Genomic DNA, 20,860 nt, shown 5'->3' with positions numbered 1-20,860 from the left:
TCAGCCTCCCGAGTAGCTGGGATTACAGGCATGCATCACCATGCCTGGCTAATTTTGTATTTTTAGTAGAGACAGAGTTTCACCATATTGGTCAGGCTGGCCTTGAACTTCTGACCTCAGTGATCCGCCCACCTCGACCTCCCAAAGTTCTGGGATTACGGGTGTGAGCCACTGTGCCCGGCCCCCTTTCAATTTTAACACCATCACTGTGCACCCTATGCCTATGCTAGGCATGGAATAAGATGAAGCACCTTCTTCGAGTTTACATGCTGGTAATTGTGCCAGACAGTAATAAAGTAGGTAAGAATGGCTGTGAGGGAAGTCAGCTGGGTTCTAGTTATAGTCACCTTTCAAGAAATTATTTAACATGCTGACTTTAACAACCTAAGCCTCTTCTCCATGTGTGCACACAGGGCTGATCTCTGAAGGGTGGCGCTGTAACTTCTAGGGTAATGGCTGTGTTAAGTCAAGGCAGGATGACAGTTCAGCCTCCTCTCAGGGGAGTGCAAAGGACTCCTCACTCGGATTAAAGCCTTCTCTCCCAGACTGAACTGCCCACACCCAACACCCCTCCTACAGAAAACTTGGAGTCCTCGCTTATTCCCTGGCAGCCCCTACCTAATAGGGTGGTGAATTAATTATCAAACATGCAACAAAAGATACCGAAACTTTGGCGAAAATGGCAAATTTTGGAATAAATGACTATAATGTGCGTTCTGCCTGCCACCCTAACTGGCGCTCATTTTGCAGATCAGTTGCTCTCCTTGCAAGGAAGAGTATTCTTGAATTTCACCTTGGAGGAGGAAGAGTTCAGGCTGCCAGAACTGGACTAGCTCTTCTGAATATCCTGAGGCAGGGTCCCACGGTGACTTCCTTGTTGTTGTGGTGACCGTACCACAACAGACCGCTGGAGTCCTGGGACTACCCGGGTCTGAGGCCCAACTCCTTCCTCGCTAAGGGGAGGGGAGAGGAGGGGTGTTCCAGCGAGGGTGTGGGGGAAGGAGGGCTTGGGCGGGACTGTGACATAAGATTGCCACGGTGACACGGAGCAGATCTGGACCCGAGCCTAATAAAGGTGGCATAAAGATGTCATAAAGACTGGGCTGGGCGCACTCTTATCAGGGGCACGAGCCTCTCCGGGCTGCCAGAATGGCTCAGGCTCAGTGCGAGGCGCCAGCGCCTGTCATGTCCCGGCTGCGTCTCTGGGGCCCACAGCCCCTCCTCACGTGGCAACTCTTGTGGCTTCTAGTCCAGGAAGTTCAGCCTCTGGAGTGGGTCAAGGACCCAGTCGCTCCAGCTAACCTGTAACCCCTGGGGCCGACTGAGCCCTGGTCTTCCTGCTCATCTGATCTCGCATGGGAATCTCCCCATGCGCTTACTCCCCTGGCAGACCCGGAGGGCTTTGATTACCTGGGGTCCTCTGCTTCCTCCCAGATGTGAGTCCTGCCCCAGGAATGGACTGAAAAATTTGGTTCCATTCCTGGACACAGATTCAGCTGGAAAGCTGCCCCCGGGGCCAGAGCAGTTCTCGGCTGCCCACCAGGATCTAAATGACAAGCCGACTCCGCAAGAAAGGCTCCCAGAGGTGGTTCCAGTGCTGGATGGGGATCAGAACTAGACCCAGTTCAGCCTCCTCACCTCAAAAGTAAGGTTCAAACTGCAGATCTAGATCGGGCTGCAGGTCATCAGGCAGATGAAATACTTGTTCCACTAGACAGTAAGGTTTCAAAACCAACCAAATTTATTGTTTCACCCAAGAACCTGAAGAAAGATCTAGCTCAGCACTGGAGCCTTGCTAACCAATTATCCAAACCTCAAAGTCAGAAACAAACTTTGCAGGATGAATATTCAAGTATGGATATACTGTATCCCAGCAGCCTGCCTCCAGAACTCCGGTGAACTCAGATGAGCCTCCAGGGCTGCCTCCAGAGGCTTCTATGGAGAGTCTAGCTCAAACTCCACCGAATCATGAGGTGACAGTTCAACCTCCAGGTGAGGATCAAGCTCATTATAACTTGCCCAACATTACAGTTAAACCTGCAGATGTGGAGGTTACCATAACTTCAGAGCCTACCAACGAGACAGAATCTTAGGCCCCAATTCAGCCTTCAGAGGAGGTGGAACCTTCTGCAACCCAACAGGGGCTCCCAACTGTGCCTCCCGTTCTTCATGTGGAGCTGAACTTTCCCCCGGTGAGCAGGAGCAGCAAGCTCAGCCTTCTGAGTCTTCTGGGGAGATTGAATCTTCTCCAGCCCAGCAGGACAACCCTCCTATTCCCACTGAGCAGGCTGACTTTTCTCTAGCCCAGCCTGATCTCCCTTCCCCACCTCTGCATTCTCCTGAAAAGATTGAATCTCCAGTCCAGCAAGAGGCCACAGCTAAGATTCCAGATCCCCCCAGGAAGGCAGAACCTTCTCCAGTCCAGCAAGAGTTCCCAGCTGAGCCACCAGAGCCCCCTAAGGAGGTTGAACCATCTGCAACCCAGCAGGAAGCCTCAGGTCATCCTCCAAAGTCCACTGAAGAGGTCAGCCCTCCACTGCAAATACCAGCTCAGCCATCAGAGCCACCTGAGAAGGTCGAACCATCTCCAGTCCTACAGCAGGCCCCAACTCGGTTTTTAGAGCCAACTAAAGAGGTAGAATCCTCTCCAGTCCAGCAGGCAGTCCCTGCTCAGTCTTCAGACCCCCCCATGGTGATAGAACCCTCTCTGACCCAGCAGATGACCCCATCTTTGCCTCCAGTGTTCCCTCAGGAGGTGGAACCATCTCTAACTCAGCAGGAGGTTCCACCTCAGATTCCAGAGCCCCCTGAGGAGGCAGAACCTTCTCCAACCCAGCAGGAGGTCACAGTTCAGGCTCCAGAGCCCCCCTAAGGAGGTAGAACCTTCAAGCCAGCAGATGGTCCCAGCTCTGCTTCCAGAGCCACCTAAGGAGGTTGCAGCTCAACCTCCAGCTCATTATGAGGTGACAGTCCCAACACCAGGTCAGGATCAAGCTCAGCATTCAACATTGCCCAGTGTCACAGTTCAACCTTTGGACCTGGGACTTACCATCACTCCAGAACCCACTACGGAGGCTGAACATTCTACACCCCTGAAGCAGACTCTAGTTCCTCCAAAGCACCATCAGGTGACACTTCCACATCCAGACCAGGTTCAGACTCAGCATTCACACCTGACTCAAGCCACAGTTCAACCTTTGGACCTAGGGTTTACCATCACTCCAGAATCCACGACAGAGGTTGAACCTTCTACAGCCCTGACTACAGCTCCTCCTCCAAAACACCCTGAGGTGACACTTCCACCTTCCGACAAGGGTCAGGCTCAGCATTCAAACCTGACTCAAGTCACAGTTCAACCTCTGGCCCTGAAGCTTACCATAACTACAGAACTTCCTATAGAGGTTAAACAGTCTCCAACCACGGAGGAGACCTCAACTCAGCCTCCAGACCTGGGACTTGCCATCACTCCAGAACCTTCTACAGAGATTGGACATTCTATAGCCCTGGAGGAGACTACAGCTCCTCGTCCAGACCAGGTTCAGACTCTGCATCGAAGCCTGACTGAAGTCACAGGTTCACCTACTGAACTAGAACCTACTCAGGATTCACTGGTGCAGTCTGAAAGTTACACCCAAAATAAGGCTTTAACTGCACGAGAGGAACAGAAGGCCTCCGCAAGCACCAACATATGTGAGCTCTGTACCTGCGGAGATGAGACACTGTCATGTATTAATCTCAGCCCAAAGCAGAGGCTCCACCAAGTGCCTGTGCCAGAGCCCAACACCTACAATGGCACCTTCACCATCTTGTAAGAATCACCTTTCCTCGATTGTCCTCTGTGTCCTGCCTGACATGGCAGCCTTTTCCTGGAGGCCTTCCTGGGCCTTCTTTATCTCCCCAAGCCATACGGGCAACTGACTTTCTGCTTTCACCTTTGCTTGTCAACTCTCCCTTCTCTTTATTCTCCTTTACTGTTAGGCCCCTTCTCCAGTCTTTTACTTTTACTCCAGACTTTTACTCTTACTCTAGTCTTTTACTCATTTTCTCATCCATTTTTATTTAGCCCCATCACATCATTGCTTAACCACTGCTCTCCTCCCATTTTCGCTTCACCCTCTTTACAGCAGCCTGCCCCTCTCCCGATCTCAGTGATGAGGCTCTAAGTGGTTAAGAGTTGATTCCAGAGCCAGGCTGCCTGGGTTTGAACCCAGGGCTGTTTATTAGCTTGGTGACCCAGAGCAAGTTATTCCGCTCTGTGACTCAATTTCCTCACCTTTCAACTGGGGGTTATGCTAGTTCCCATTTCATAGGATTGCTGTGAAATTTAGGTGAGTGAATATATGAAACATTTCATCAGTGCCTAGCATATGTAGGAGTGCTGGCTGTTAACATGATTACTCAGTCCTTTAGTTATGTCCACAACTCATCTTTGTCCCTGGCTTTCTATATGTAGCACTCATTTTGTGTCAAACCCAGGGCCAAGTACGCTACTGTCTCCAGAACATGAAAATGATAGGAGGGAAGAAAGAGAATAGGCATAAAAATGGAGGTATATATATAATTAATTACTAAAAGATAATGCAGACCATCAGTGCTATAATTTATCAGAATCAGTGATTCTTGAGGTGTACAGATCAGGGAAAGCTACGTGGATAAGCTAAAACTTTACTTGAGTCTTAAAGAGTAGCTATAATTTGTTAAATAGAAAAAAAAAATGGGAGTACAGTCTAGGAAAAGGAAAGGCATGGCTACAGCTATGGTTGGAATTTAGTAGACCAATTTGGCTGCAAAGAATTAGGTGAGGGAGCAGTGAAGATATGATTATGTAAAACCTTGACTATCAGCTACAGGAGTTTGAAAGTTACACAGTGAGGTATGGAAAGCCATGGAAAGTTTCCAAGCAAGAGAGATGAATGATTAAAACAGGAGGATTATTTTATTTCATTTTGTTTTTTGCTTTATGTTCAAGTGTAGACATGCAAAGGATTATTTTAGAATCCATATGTAGAGTGCCCAAAAGGAAAAGCTTATTTCAGGGAGACAAAATAGAAAGGTCTCGCAAAACGTAGGAGTAAAGTGTGAAGGGGCCAAATGAGGTCGGTTGTAATAAGAGTGGAAAGAAAAAGCCTAGGATGTTTCAGCAGAGGGCAAAGCTTTGGTGCTACCTGGCACAGGGTTTCTTTCTGCTTATTTATTGATAATGATAAGCTTTTGCCCATTTTTCTGTTGAATTATTTACCATTTTTGTGTTGATTTGTAGGAGTTTGTTTAGACATATAAGTGCTTTTGGATAAAATACTTAACATTCAAAGTAATTAACTGGAATATCTGTCCAAGAGATGGGACGGATAGGAAGTTAAGCTTCCGGGAGATGCCTCATCATTTGTGCCGGTGGCCCCGCATTGTTTCTTGATGAATTGTGCAAACTGGGAAGCTGATAGCTCCGGAAATGAGAAAGCAGGTGTTATTTTCTGTAACCGAATATCCCCGACAAGGTTGCCATGATTCTTTTACTTCTCCTGTCCATTCTTTTCCTACCTATTCAAGGATATAAACTGTGTTTCTTCACAGAAATTTCCAAGGAAAGTATATTTCTTACATTGATGGAAATGGATGGAAAGCATACAGTGGAAACTGTGAGTATATTCTCTCCAAATATGACAAAAAACTAACTGCATTGTAAGAGCCTTCTTGGTCCAGAATTTTGAGGTCAGTACCTTTGAGAAAAGATATTTCCCCTGTTGACTGCAATCCTATGGTTATTTTAAAATTAAATTTTGTAGACTCTCTTTAAAATAAGAGGCAATTTAAATTTATTTTTATCATAGAAATAATACATGGTTATATTCTTTTTTTTCCTCTTTTTTCTTTTTTTTTTAAGAGACAGGATCTTACTTTGTACCCCAGGCTGGAGTGCGGTGCCACAATCACAGCTCACTGCAGCCTTCACCTCCCAGGCACAAGCGATCCTCCCACCTCAGCCTCCCAAGTAGCTGGGACCACAGGTGCAAGCCACTACGCCCACCTAATTTTGTATTTTTTGTAGAGACAGGGTCTTCCTATGCTGCTTAGGCTGGTCTTGAACTCCTGGGCTCAAGTGATCCTCCCACCTTGGCCTCCTAAAGTGCTCATATTACAGGCATGAGCCACCACCCCCAGCCCATGATTCTATTATTAATGTATAAAAATGCAATAACAGGTATAACAAAAACCCTCCTTGTGCCCTACTCCCTCATCCCTGAGGTAATGTTACTCTGCATTTAGTGTACATGCTTCCAGACTTTTCCCATTTGCCTACATTCATATTTACATAAAGCAAAATAGATTCGTTGTGTGGTTTTTAAAATCTTTTTTCTTTACATAAGTGGTAACATCTTGCAACTTGATTCTTTTACTTCATGGTATCATTTATATGATATCATTTGATAGTGTATCACCTATATGATATCATACGATAAGTATATCACTTATATGATATCATAAGTGTATCACTTATCATATGATATATTCTTTCACTTCATGATTTCTTTCCTTCTCAGTACTTAGAGGGTCACCCCATTCATTTAAACTCCCGCATCATCCATAGTCTGGATGCATCATAGTTTATTTAATAATTCCCCCATTGATGAATGTTTAGATTATACTTAGTTTTCTTGTTACATGCATTGCTGCAATGAAATCCCTGTACATGCTTCTTTGTGAACATGGGCAAGTATTTCTGTAGAGCAGATATCTAGAAATGGAATTGTTGGGGTGAAGACTATGTAGATATAAAATTTTAATTGCCCTCAAAAATGTTATGCCAACTTACTCTATTGGCAGCAAAATATGACAGCATTCATTTCCCCACACCTTTCACCGCTGGGTATTCTCCAACTTTTTGTTGAAGTTATGGATGAATAAAAGGGATTCCATCGAAATTTGAATTGTTTTGATAACTCATGAATTATCAGATATGTTTATTGAACATTTGTGTTTCTTCTCTGAGTTTTCTGTCCTTTGTTCATTTTCCATTTGAATTGTTTTATCATTTTCTTACTGATTTATAGAGGAAATTAGTTTAGACATATAAATGATTTTGGAAAACATGCTTACATTCTAAGTAACATTTTCCACAACAGTTTATGTGTCACATCATTAGTTCAACTTATATAGACAAGTCATACATGAATTCTAAATTAAAAATAAAACACTTGCTAGGTGCAGTGGCTCACAACTGTAATCCCAGCACCTTGGGAGGCCAAGACAGGTGGATCACCTGAGGTCAGGAGTTTGAGACCAGCCTGTCCAATATGGCAAAACCCCGCCTCTACTGAAAATACAAAAATTAGTCAGGCCTGGTGGTGGGTGCCTATAATCCCATCTACTTGGGAAGTTGAGAAAGGAGAATCACTTTATTTTTGGGGACAGAATTTTGTTCTTGTCACCCAGGTTGGAGTGCAATGGTGCAATCTTGGCTCACTACAAGCTCCACCTCCCGGGTTCAAGGGATTCTCCTGCCTCAGTCTCCCAGGTAGCTAGAATTACGGGTGCCCGCCACCATGCCCAGCTAATTTTTATATTTTTAGTAGAGACAGCATTTCACCATGTTGTCCAGGCTGGCCTCGAACTCATGACCTCAGGTGATTCACGCGCCTTGGCTTTCCAGAGTGCTGGGATTACAGGCATGAGCCACCACACCAGGCCAGAACTACATTTTAAAAGCAAGAAAATTATTACAAAAGTTAGGAGAGTGGTTACCTACTAGGGTTAGAGAGAGGGATATGATTGGAAAGGGGCACACTAGGGCTTCTGGAATGCTAACAATGATCTTTTGTAATGCTGTTATATGGGTATCTGCTTTATAATTATTAAACTGAATATTTGGCCAGGTGAGGTAGCTCATGTCTGCAATCGCAACACTTTGGGAGGCTGAGACAGAAGGATCACTTGAGCCCAGGAGCTTGAGACCAATGTGGGCAACAGAGTGAGACCCTGTCTCAGAAATTAAATTAAATATAAACAACATTTATGTTATGTGCACTTTACGCAGATTGTAGTTGTCAAATTTCTTTAATGGGGGAAAAAGTTGAATGGCTTCACTTGCAGCCCTGACATGGTTCCATGTGAAGCTTTCATAATAAGATTTGGGAAAATTTATGGCCGGGCGCGGTGGCTCACGCCTGTAATCTCAGCACTTTGAGAGGCCAAGGCGGGTGGATCACGAGGCCAACATGGGGATCACTGGCCAACATGGGGAAAGCCCGTCTCTACTAAAAACACACACACAAAAAAAATTAGCCGGGCGTGGTGGCGGACGCCTGTAGTCCCAGCTGCTCGGGAGGCTGAGGCAGTAGAATGGCGTGAATCCGGGAGGTGGAGCTTGCAATGAGACGAGATCGCGCCACCGCACTCCAGACTGGGTGACAGAGCGAGACCCCGTCTCAAAAAAAAAAAAAAAAAGAAAAAAGAAAAGATTTGGGAAAACAGAGGAGGAAATGGAGGTTCTGATGATCTTGGTGCCACCCAGAGTTGGATTCTGAAAGGTATTCTGTGATCTAGAGAGGAGGCATGAAATTTACAATTTGGTGTGAAGAGTGGGTAGCGGTGTGCTTGTGTGTGCCTGCTTGCGTGTGTGTGTGTGTGTGTGTGTGTGTGTGGTGGAGAGAGATGAACACAAAAAGGAAAATGTAAGAAAAGGTTTTAATGAAAGCAGAGCAGATATCACCATCTTGAAATGACCATGATCCAGCTTTCCTCCATATGCAGGAGATAGTCCTGTGTAACAAATTGTTGTAGTTTGCATTTTAATCTAGAAATAACTTTTTCATTTTCCAGAATTCTCAATGAAAATTATTTGACTGAATTACGTAAGGATTCATTTGAAGGCCTGCTATCCCTCTGGTATTTGTAAGTTAGTTAATCATATTTATGAGTTTTTAGTCTTATTATCTGTAAAATGAATAAGGGGTTCAAATTAGATAATCTCTAAGATTTCTTCGAGCAATAAAATTCTGCAATTCTGTAAGTTTGTATAGGGTCTCAGCCCATCTCTAGCATTAGCTACCTCCTATGCAATTTCAATTTTTAAATTATACAGAGAGAAAAAATTTCACATGGTAATAAGATCTGAGCAGTGACTGACACCCATATGAACCTTGTTTTACAAGGGTTTACACACCATCTTCTTCTATTCAATCTACAGCCAATAGATCAAATCTTATCTAAGGTCTATTTTTTTAATAGCCCATTAAGTTAAGAATGTTTTTTGCATTTTTAAAGGACTGTGAAAGAAAAAGAAAAGAAAGAGAAATATGCGAGAGAGATCGCATGTGGCCCACAAAGCCTTAAAATATTTACTGTCTGACCTTCACAAAAAAAGATTTGAAAAGGTTGGTTTAGGAGGATGAAAGGAATTAACGTTAACTTCAGATTGTTGTCTAACAGAGAAGAAAACATAGACTACCTACATTCATTTGAACATCATTAATCCAGAATGTTTTGGTAATTTAATCGGAATTAAATAAACATTTAAATATTGAAAATCAGCTGAATTATATAAATAATATTATCAAGAATATTAAGCTCCCAAGATAATAGACTGATATTAAGGATTTCATTTCAGGAATTGTTATATTAAAACAGATGTTTAAAATGATGGTTAAGTGGTAGAGTTAGAAATGTTTACACTAAGTAAGCATGTCAGAAATGCCCCCAACTCTCCGCTAATTACAAAATAACTATCTCCCCAGCCCTGTTACCAAGAAAACAATACCTGCATAGTATTTCTATCTGTTTAGAGACAAGAAGATACTATGTTCATTGCTATGACAGCATGATTCTTATCCTTTGTCCATAGAGGTGTGTATGTCATTAATCCTTATTAAGCTCATTAGTGATGCTCTTTTGCAAACAGATTCTTTCAAATGTAGAAGGCTTAAGGAAAGTGGGTGTAAAGACCCACAAGTGGATGCCAAAGTGCTGCAGAGGCCATGAAGTAATAAAACTACAATTCCTTTAAAATAGTCATGTTCCTTCTACTCACTCCGCCAGCTATTCATTTATTTTACAAATATTTGAATTTGCTTTATTTCCACGTGTCAGTTTTAAATATGGTGGGCAATGCAGATGAGCAAGACCTAGTCCATGCTTGCAAGGAGTTTATGCTCAGAAAAAATGGGATGAAAAATAACTACATTAGGCCAGGCGCGGTGGCTCAAGCCTGTAATCCCAGCACTTTGGGAGGCCGAGATGGGCGGATCACGAGGTCAGGAGATCGAGACCATGCTGGCTAACACGGTGAAACCCCATCTCTACTAAAAAATACAAAAAATTAGCCGGGCGAGGTGGCGGGCGCCTGTAGTCCCAGCTACTCGGGAGGCTGAGGCAGGAGAATGGCGTGAACCCAGGAGGCGGAGCTTGCAGTGAGCTGAGATCCGGCCACTGCACTCCAGCCTGGGCGACAGAGCGAAACTCCGTCTCAAAAAAAAAAAAAAAAAGAAAGAAAAATAACTACATTAAAAAGAAATCAGTGTGGGAACTAGGAGGGATAAATTGTTTCTGAAGCATAGAAGAGGGGAAAATGACTTCAATTTGAACCCAGGAGGATGTTACTAGAACAATGCCATTTGAATAGGACTTTGAAGGGTCATTGTGTAACATCGGACAGACATCTTGGGGAAAATATTCTAAGCTTGCAAAAGGAAAATGGGAGAAGGGCAAAACACAGGAAGGTATTCAAGGAATGCCACGAGTACCTGTAGAGTACAAGGAGAGAGAGTAGGAAATTGAAGCCAGATCTTCTTGGGCTTTGAATGCCCAGCTGAGGAGCCATCATGGGGAACCGTGTGTTACCGCAGCAGTGCTGTAGATAGATCTGCATCACAATCCCTGAGAGGGCGCCTTAGAACTCAGTTCTGGACTCCGCCCTTGTAGTTACTGATTCAATTGGTCTAGAGTGGGACCAAGAATTTGCATCTTCAATAATTTCCCAGGAGATGCTGGTCTTTGCAGGCCACTTCTGGGGAGTTGATATGATGACTGTGTGCAGGATAGTTTAGGAAGGGAGTGACTACAGACAGACACATCAGCCAGACAACGTTACACCATGCAGGTAAAGAGGCAGGGACAACAGGCCCCATCACTGTGTAACTGAAGAAATTGCTTTCATATATATATAAATTTTTTTTTTTAGATAGGGTCTTTCTCTGTCACCCAGGCTGGAGTGCAGTGGTGCCATCTTGGCTCACTGCAACCTCTACCTCCTGGGTTCAAGCGATCCTCCTGCCTCATTCTCCCAGAGTGCTGGGGCTACAGGCATGCGCCACTACACTTGGTGAAGATATAGATATATGTCCATAGCTATATCTACAAAGAAGGGCAGGCATGGTGCCTCATGCCTGTAATCCCAGCACTCTGGGAGAATGAGGCAGGGGGATCACTTGAGGCCAGGAGTTTGAAACCAGCCTGGGCAACGTAATGAGATCTCGTTTCTCCAAGAAGTAAAAATAAAATAAAAAAAAAAAAAACTCACACCGTATATGTAAATTAACTCAAAATGGATCAGAGACCTAAATGATGTAACTACACAATTTCTGGGAGAAGACATAGAGAGTGAATCTTTTCTACTTTGGATTAAACAACAGGTTCTTAAAGATTTCTCAGGTAAGAAACAAAAAAGCACAAGCCATATAAGAAAAAATTGCTGCCGGGCGCGGTGGCTCAAGCCTGTAATCCCAGCACTTTGGGAGGCCGAGACGGGCGGATCACGAGGTCAGGAGATCGAGACCATCCTGGCTAACACGGTGAAACCCCGTCTCTACTAAAAAAATACAAAAAACTAGCCGGGCGAGGTGGCGGGCGCCTGTAGTCCCAGTTACTCGGGAGGCTGAGGCAGGAGAATGGCGTAAACCCGGGAGGCGGAGCTTGCAGTGAGCTGAGATCCGGCCACCGCACTCCAGCCTGGGCGACAGAGCGAGACTCCGTCTCAAAAAAAAAAAAAAAAAGAAAAAATTGCTAACTTAAAGCACATTGACGAGAACTGGTAGGAGGGCGTGCTGGATGGCCAGTCAGACTTCTTCCTGCTCAGCTACTTGGACGTGCTCGTGCCTCTGCCCAGTGACTTACCGGTGCCCCCGCCCTGCCGCTCCATCCACACTGGGTGGCACCCCCTGCCGGGTCTCCTGCCTTCCACGGGGCCCTTGCTGCCAGGGTGGTGTCCAAGCCTGCCGGTGCCACCCAGGCCCAGGCCCTTGAGGTACTCCCTGAGCAGGGTCCCACACTTGGGCTGCCCAGCTGACTAAGGTAGAGCAATACTAGGGTATTGTTCCTCCAGGGCAGCCCTCACCTCCGTTCTGACCCCATGGGGGCCCAGCCCACTGCCTACCCTCGAGTTCCACGGCCTTAACAGGCTTGGATCGAGCGTCCCTGTGGGGTGTCTCCTGCAGGGCCCCGCCTCCCAAGCCTTGCCCTCACAAAGCCAAGTACCTTTTCAGCTTTTTAACTGTCCCCAGCCAGGCCCACGGAAGCCTGTGTCACTCTGGCACAAACAGTCACCACCAGCCACCTACACACCCCCCAGCACACCTCACACGGGACCACAGCCCCAGCCATGCTGCTGAGGGCCAAGCACAAAGTCTCCAGTGAGCGAATGTTCAAGCCCCTGGTGGCCAGGCCTCCCCTTGCTGAGCCGCTGCCACCTGTAGGAAGCGGCCCCAGCCTCCTCCTCTAGACCATGGCAGGCAGCCCCAGGGTCCCCAGACCCCTGCCCAGACCAGCAGGTCCACAGCCCCGACATCTGCTTCCTCTGTCGCCCAATCCAAAATCGATGAAATGGAGGGTCCTCTGGGCTGGGCCACATTCACATTCCCCTTCCCCTGAGGCCCTGCGAGGCCTCCGGACCCCAGACTCTGCTCTGCATCCTCATCAGCAGCACATGAGGGGCACAGACACCCTGGCAGAGATGAGCACAAAGCCTTAGGCACAGTTCAGGGCAAACTGAAATGTATGCCTGAATTTTGTAAACAGAAGTATTAAAGGTCTTTCTACCAAAAAAAAAAAAAAAATCATGAACGCTAAATGCAATAACTGATGTTTGACTGGATTCTGAATTTTTTAAGCCATGTTATGATTGGGACAATTGTGAAAATGTGTATATGGACTGCACAGTAGACAATGATAATATTAAGTTCCATTGGGTGATGATAGTATTCTGGTTATGTAGGAGAATGCCTTGGTTCTTGGGGGCTGCACACCAAAGTCTTTAATGGTGAAGGGTCATTATGTCTGCAACTGACTCTCAAATGGTTTGTCCAGAAAATGTATAGACATACACACATGGAAAGCAAATGTGACAAAGTATTAGCTACTGTTGATTCCAGATGAAAGTTATACAGGTGTTCATTATACCATTTGAAAATGCTTCCCAGCCATCCTAAGGCTTAAAGGAAAAAAAGAAAATGTTTAAAATCAAAAGTTGGGGGCAGGAAAAGAATAACAAAACTTTGGGCTCATGCCTGTAATCCTAGCACTTTGGGAGGCCAAGGAGAGAGGGTTGCTTGAGCTCAGGAGTTTGAGCCCAGCCTGGAGTACATGGTGAAACTCCATCTCTACAAAAAATACAAAAATGAGCCAGGCGTGGTGGCGCACACCTGTAGTTCTAGCTACTCAGGAGGCTGAGGTGGAAGGATCACTTGAGCCCAGGAGGCAGAGGCTGCAGTGAGCCGAGATTGCACCACTGCACTCAGCCTGTGTAAGAGTGAGACTCGGCCTCAAAACAAAAGAAACACCTTTGTGTCAAGAGTTAAGGTTGCTATATAAGTAAAATGCTAGGTTATGGTTCTGGGTACATTCAATCTATATGAAGATCAGAGGCTTCTATTGGACCCAAAGGAATACTAGTCACTTGTGATTATTCCTCTATAGGTTTGAAAGATGTGTCAGACCAACTTATTGGATGCAGTTTTAATCTAAAACTCTGTACATTGTATCCCCAACTCATAGACTTCATGTATCCATTGAATACTCCTCTGTTTCCACAATCTTAATGTGGCCCTAATAAAGTTATCCTTTTGGAGGACTCAGAAAAGGCCCCCCCACAACCTCTGTAATGTAATAATTATAGTAGTTAACATTTGTTGTGCACTCACTGTGTGCCAGGCATTTTTCAGGTACTGATTCATTTAATCCTCAAAACCCATTAGAGGTAGGTACTATTATAATGACAAGGCCAAGGAACAGAGATTAATCAATTTGCCCAAATTCATATTATTCACAGAGCTGGGATTTAAGCCTAGTCTGGCTGTGGAATCTGTATTCTTAATGACCATGCTATCTATACTGCTTAAGATTAACCTTGAGAATTTATTCCAGTTACAGAGATTGTTTTTATTTCTCTGAAACTGCCCCCAATAAGCCATAACAATACATTAATCAATTATCTTGGTTATCTCTTTTGCCCAAATTTATATTTTGAAAAAAATTCAAACATACCAGAAAGATGAAAGAACAGTACAGAATCCAATGAAAGATTGGGCACTGCATGTCATGTCTTCATTTCCTTTAATCTAAAACATTACTCTACTTTTTTTGATCTTTAATGACATGTCATTTTTTAAGAGTCAAAGACAGTTTTCTTGTAAATTGTTCCACAATCTGGATTTGTCTGTTTCCACATGATGAGAGTCAAGTTAAGCATTCTGGGGAAGAATACTGCATAGGTGATGGATCCTTCCTGCCTCGTGACCGCAGGTGGCTCATAATGCTGTTTGATCACTTGTTTAAGGTGATCTTCCAGATCTCTCCATTGTAGTTATTTTGCTGGGTATGGTGGCTCACACTTGTAATCCCAGCACTTTGGAAGGCCAAGACAGGCAGATCGCTTGAGTCCAGGAGTTTTAGACCACCCTGAGCAACAAGGTGAAACCCTGTCTCTACTAAAAATACAATTAAAAAAAAAATTAGCTTGGCGTGGTGGTGCAAGTCTATAGTCCCATCTACTTGGGGGGCTGAATTTGGAGGGTCACTTGAGCCCAGGGAGGTCGAGATTGCAGTGAGCTATGATTTTGCCACTGTACTTCAGCCTGGGTGGCAGAATGAGACCTTGTCTCATAAAAAAACAAAAAATAATTTTTCCCTTTGGTAATTAATAAAAAATCTGTGGGTTGGTACTTTGAGATCAGTGAAGATCCTGTTCTCAAATGTCTTTTATTTTTGTTATTATTATTATTATTTGAGATGGAGTCTCACTCTGTCGCCCATGCTGGAGTGCAGTGGTGCGATCTCAGCTCACTGCAAGCGCCACCTCCCAGCTTCACTCCATTCTCCTGCCTCAGCCTCCCAAGTAGCTGGGACTACAGGCACCCGCCACCACGCCCAGCTAATTTTTTTGTATTTTTAGTAGAGATGGGGTTTCACCATGTTAGCCAGGATGGTCTCAATCTCCTGACCTTGTGATCCACCCATCTCGGCCTCCCAAAGTGCTGGGATTACAGGCGTGAGCCACTGTGCCTGGCCCAAATGTCTTTTCACCCAGCTGTGTCCATCAATGATAATCTTTGTCTGAATCAATTTTTATTACACTGGTGGTTGCAAAGTGACACTTTTAAAAATTGTCATTCCTTCTACATTTATTAGCTGGCATTATTTCATTAAAGAACAACTCCCTCTCTTTTTTAATATCATTCTTCATGGATTCTTTTTTATAAATTATGTTGTAGCTTTTTGTTGTTATTCTTTCGAATGCTCAAATTGTCCAGATTTGGCCAATGCAATCTCTGTTATTTTTTAACCCCACAATCCAGGTTAATCTGAGCTATTTTTAATGCCCAGAGTAATTTCTAATATTTCCCACTCCCAACAGGAATTGAGAAAGGGATTCCAGAAGTTGGGGGCTTATTCAGACTCTTCGTAGAAGTCTACCTTCTTCCTGTGTACTTTCAGCCCAAAGTGAGACTTTTGAGTTGGGAAGAAATACTTCTGAATTAAACTACTGATCAGTGTCACCCAATTCTAATCCCAACCACCTTTATTCTAGGCATACCATACTCACTGCCATGCTTACCTTTCGGTTGGGCACCTTTGTCCTCCTTCCCATTGGTCTTCTGGTTCCTACCCAACTGTCCAGTCCACAGGCCTCAGTAACACCTTTTTGCCCAGCCCTGTGGTAGTGTTGGCCTGCCTCCTTTGCCTACTCAAGTAACTGCTTTACCACTAATTTATTGTTTTGTGTTTTCATCTATAGGATCTTACCTAGCCATATGGCCTGCTGCCTCTGCCAATTTAAAAATAGCACTGAGGCTGTCTGCAAGACAGTCAAGCTGCATTGCAACAGTGCAGGTCTGACAAACACCATACATTGTCGTGAGTCCAAATTGCCTGGTGATAAATTGTTACATTATTTTAAGTATTTGTTTTTATATTTTTTATTTTTAATTGATGATAAAATTTTAAGCTAGTGATATAATTGCTTTATTTACTCATTCAGAGTTAAACTCCCTCAACTTCTGAACTACTCCCTTGCTGGGAATCAGGTTCTCAGTTATTATCACAAAATTTAATAATGGAACTGTTCCATATGCATAAAGGACCAAGAGAAAGGAATGGGACAGCTAGGGAATGACATTAACATCCACGCCCAGTGTACTGTGCTCTCTGCTTGGTGCTTTGCCCCAAGTGATAATTTCCTCATATACTGCAATGTAGTTTGTAAGCTAGTTTTATATGCGTGAAGTACTCTCTGCCTTTTAGGACAGATGTAGATCCTGTTTTGTTTTTACAATTTTATAAGAGTACAAGTGATGCTGTTTTATTTGAAGCCTGAGAGCTTCTGGTTCCATAACCAAAAATTGCTACCTGGCTCTTCTAATGGAATGGAGGGCTTTTCCATTCTTAGACCATCCAACTCTGAACTTGCTCTGAACCTTTCTATTCACAGAACAAATGCTCAAGTGCTTTCAAGAGTTTTTCTGTAGATTAGATTTATTAGTACCAACTTCATGACTACTAAAATGTGACTGCTTTCCAGTCCAGATAACTTGAATACAAGTATCTACCAGTGATATGGGGTGGATAATTAATAATGCTTGGCTACTTATATAAAAACAGTGTTACTTATTTTTCAAAACTTTTTTTTTCTTTTTTACCAATTAAATTATTCCCTTCTCCCCAAGAGGTGGGCAGAAAAGCATTGTTAATCTCCTTTTACAGATGAGGAAAAACAAGATCAGAGGTGCTCAGTGCTGTAGCCTAGTGCCAGGTCTTCTGTCTCCAATTCTGGGTTCTCCCCAAGCCCATGTTTCTCCTTTCTCACAATCTTTACTTCTTCCTCTGACCCTCCCCACCACCCAAAATACTTTTAATTCTGGAAAAGAAACCCAACTGCACATTGGCACACTTGACCTTCATGCAGTCAGATTTGGATGATTCCCCATCCAAAATATTAGAGATGAAATGAAAGCAAAGTAGGCATCTGACAAAAGTTGCTTTTTCCCTTCTGCATTTTAGGACCTCAAGTAATGTTTATCCAGAAACTGCTGTCATACCATAGATTCATTGTATATTTAACAACATAGGCATACCATCTGGCAAATTAAAAACCTCTTAACCTACACCCTGGATCCCTTCCCAAATTTGAGAAAAGAACTAGGGTGGACACAGTGCTTTTTCCATGTCACGTCTTCTGTGATGGGGCAACGATATGTGGGAGCAGAGAATGGGGTGGGTGGGTGGAGCGTGTGCCAGATGAGGATCTATCAGCAATGGGAGGGGGCCTCTGCTTTAGCATCTCCACCCTGCTCCTCTCAGAGGATTGCCTTTCATTGCACTCAGCTGTGATGGTAGCAAGAACACAGGCACACTGAGGACAAGAGAGGGAGCCTTGTGCTCTCTCTGCATCTGACGCAGGACAGCACAGGGTACGGAGCAGTCTGCAGAGAGGCCAGCTCATCAGGGAAGCACTTGTCTTCCACCTTGGGCTTTCACTGAGCCCTGGGCAATTGGCCCCTGGGAATCAACGGAATAATCCTAAGCAGAGTTACTCTATGTCACACTATGGAATGTTCCAAGTAGGTGGCCATGTTTTCAAAAAATGTCTTTTCCTCCTTTTGTTGTTGTCATTTCATAGGTTTAGGATTGGGTGTATGTTTCGCCTCTCTGAATGGCACTCAAATGTTTGCTGACTCCTACTCTGTGTGACTGGGGTGTACAGCTGTGGACTGATGCATGCCATCCCATCATCTTTCAAGATCAAAGCAGTCTCTTCTTTTTTGACAGCTGAAGAAGCATCTGTAGGGAATCCAGAAGGTGCGTTCATGAAGGTGTTACAAGCCCAGAAGAAGCACATGAGCACTGAGCTGACTATTGAGCCAGAGGCGGCCTTAGACAGCAATGGCATCAGCTTGTCAGGCTTTGGGAGTGAGCAGCTAGACACCAATGACAAGAGTAATGTTATCAGTGTGCTAAGTTACATCTTGCCTTATTTCTCAGCAGGAAATCTAGATGTGGAATCCATGTTGTTACCATTCATTAAACTGTTTTTTTCAAATGTGCAAGATGGAGATAGGCTCCTGAGTATTCTGAAAAACAATACAAAGAGCCCCTCGCTTCAACCTGCATCCAACAACTCAACTTATGAAAATAAATTGAGAAAGGTATATTTCCTAGAAAAGATATTAGATGCAGAAATACGAGAAAAAAATCGATGAAGTTAAAAGGGAAGAAAAAACTGCCATGCTTATGCAGTCCAGCCTTCTAGATAACAAATTTAAACGCCAAATATTTGAAAAGAACTTAGAAACGGTCCAACCATAGGAAAGCAGCCTGGCAAAGATTCAAAGTGTAGGCAAAAACCTGCAGAGAATGAACAGAGTCCTCATGGGCCCAAGGAGCATCCAGAAAAGGTACTTCAAGAGGTGGGAAAGCAGAGCATCAGGAGGGAAGAGGGTGCGCAGGCCTTTGTGCAGAACGCTGCCATAGAAAAAAGGCTTGGGAGTCCAGCCCCAGGGGAGCTGGAACAGTCTCACATAGAGCAGGGGCCCAAGAACGTAGCGGGAAACACCGTCAAGCCTTCATTCACCCAAGAACATAAGCCAACAGTCTCCTCTTTGCTGAAACCCTTCTCCACAGGCGTGCCTTCTGCCTCCACCCCTGCAAAAGCCCTACCTCAGCTCAGAGATAGATAGAAAGACTTAGCCTACGCCATTTTAATTTTAGAAAATGCAAAGGCTAGAGTTAAAAATATGAAGGCTGCTAAACCAATCGTACATTCCAGAAACAAATACCGCTTTCATAAAACTCACTGCCATGTGGCCCACAGAACACCAAGGTCAAAAAGATTAGAAAGTTGAGAAAGAAAAGTTCTCTCAATAGGCTGATGTTCACAAAGAGGCCGCCATTCTCTGCAGCAAAGAGCCTCATAAATTCCCCTTCACAACAGGCTTTTTCATCCTCAGGAGACCTGAGTCCTCAAGAAAACCCTTTTCCGGAAGTATTTGCTCCTTCAGAACAGTTTATAGAAAACACTGCTGTAAAAAACACAACTGTAAGAAATGCCTCTGAAGAAAACATTTTTATGGAAAACACTACTATGCCAGAAGGCACCATCTCTGAAAACACAACCTACAATCCTCCTCCTGAGGCAGATTCCGCTGGGACTGCATTCAACTTAGGGCCAACTGTTAAACTGAGACAAAATGGGAATACAACAACGTGGGCACTGACCTGTCCCCCGAGCCCAAAAGCTTCAATTACCCACTGCTCTCATCCCGAGGTGATCAGTATGAAATTCAGCTAACCCAGCAGCTACGGTCCCTCATCCCCAACAACGATGTGAGAAGGTTCATTTCTCATGTTATCCAGACCTTGAAGACGGACTGCTCTGAGACCCATGTGCAAGTGACCTGTGCCAAGTTCATCTCCAGGACAGGCCTCCTGATGAAGCTCCTCAGTGAGCAGCAGGACGTAAAGGCGTCCAAGGCAGAATGGGATACGGACCAATGGAAAACTGAGAACTGTATCAATGAAAGCACGGAAGCCCAGAGGGAACAGAAAGAGCAGAAGAGCAGAAGACCACACAGAAACATGAGACCCAGAAAGAGCAGAAAGACCCAGAAAAAGCAAACAGAAAGGGCAGAAGACCACACAGAAACATGAGACCCAGACTTTCCCATCATTTAGCATATGCCAGGAAAGTGCCCACACAAGAGAACCTGGGACTCCCAGGCCATAGCTTGTCTTGGCCATAACAGTGATCTCCCACTTTGTAACTTTGGCCATAACAGTGATCTCCCACTTTGTAACTTTGGCCATAACAGTGATCTCCCACTTTGTAACTTTGGCCATAACAGTGATCTCCCACTTTGTTCATTTAGAGAGTGAAATAGATTAGTGTACAAGATAAACTGTAGGCCGGGAGTGGTGGCTCACGCCTGTAATCCCAGCACTTTCGGAGGCCGAGGTGGGTGGATCACTTGAGGTCAGGAGTTTCAGACCAGCTTGGCCAACATAGTGAAACCCTGTCTTCACAAAAAAATACAAAAATTAGCTGGGTGTGGTGACACGTGCCTGTAGTCCCAGCTACTCGGGAGGCTGAGGTGGGAGGACCACCTGAGCTCAGGGAGGTAGAGTCTGTAGTGAACTGTGATCGCACCACTGTACTCCAGCCTGGGTGACAGAGTGAAACCCTGTCTCAAAAAAAATAAAAAAGAACCTGTAAGCTACTCAACTGGAATACTGGGGTTTTGAAAAGTTAGCTTTCATTCTTTCTTTTTTTTTTTTAATTGTTCTTTCCTTTTTTTTTTTTTTTTTTTAGCTCACGAAAGAAGTTCCAGGATATGGCTATAACAACAGACTCATCTTGGCAATATCTGTGACTGTAATACTAATG

General features: G+C 44.4%; 1 protein-coding gene and 2 pseudogenes across 1 annotated transcript; all 3 read left to right on the top strand.

Moving 5' to 3' along the window:
* The first annotated feature begins 1,113 nt into the window (after positions 1-1,113).
* Positions 1,114-2,872, top strand: LOC135967821 (leucine-rich repeat-containing protein 37B-like; annotated as a pseudogene).
* Positions 2,873-2,897: 25 nt separating this feature from the next.
* Positions 2,898-3,812, top strand: LOC135967820 (leucine-rich repeat-containing protein 37A3 pseudogene; annotated as a pseudogene).
* Positions 3,813-17,108: 13,296 nt separating this feature from the next.
* On the top strand, positions 17,109-20,127 carry LOC102145986 (leucine-rich repeat-containing protein 37A3). The gene is given in 5 exon segments (XM_065532208.2): positions 17,109-18,668; positions 18,670-18,880; positions 18,883-19,299; positions 19,302-19,655; positions 19,658-20,127. Coding segments are annotated over 5 exon segments (1,926 nt in total). The 5' UTR covers positions 17,109-18,194.
* The last annotated feature ends 733 nt before the right edge of the window (positions 20,128-20,860 follow it).

This window comes from Macaca fascicularis, chromosome 16, assembly GCF_037993035.2.
Source record: "Macaca fascicularis isolate 582-1 chromosome 16, T2T-MFA8v1.1".
Taxonomy (NCBI): Eukaryota; Metazoa; Chordata; class Mammalia; order Primates; family Cercopithecidae; genus Macaca; species Macaca fascicularis.
This window is presented reverse-complemented; position numbering and strand designations above follow the sequence as displayed.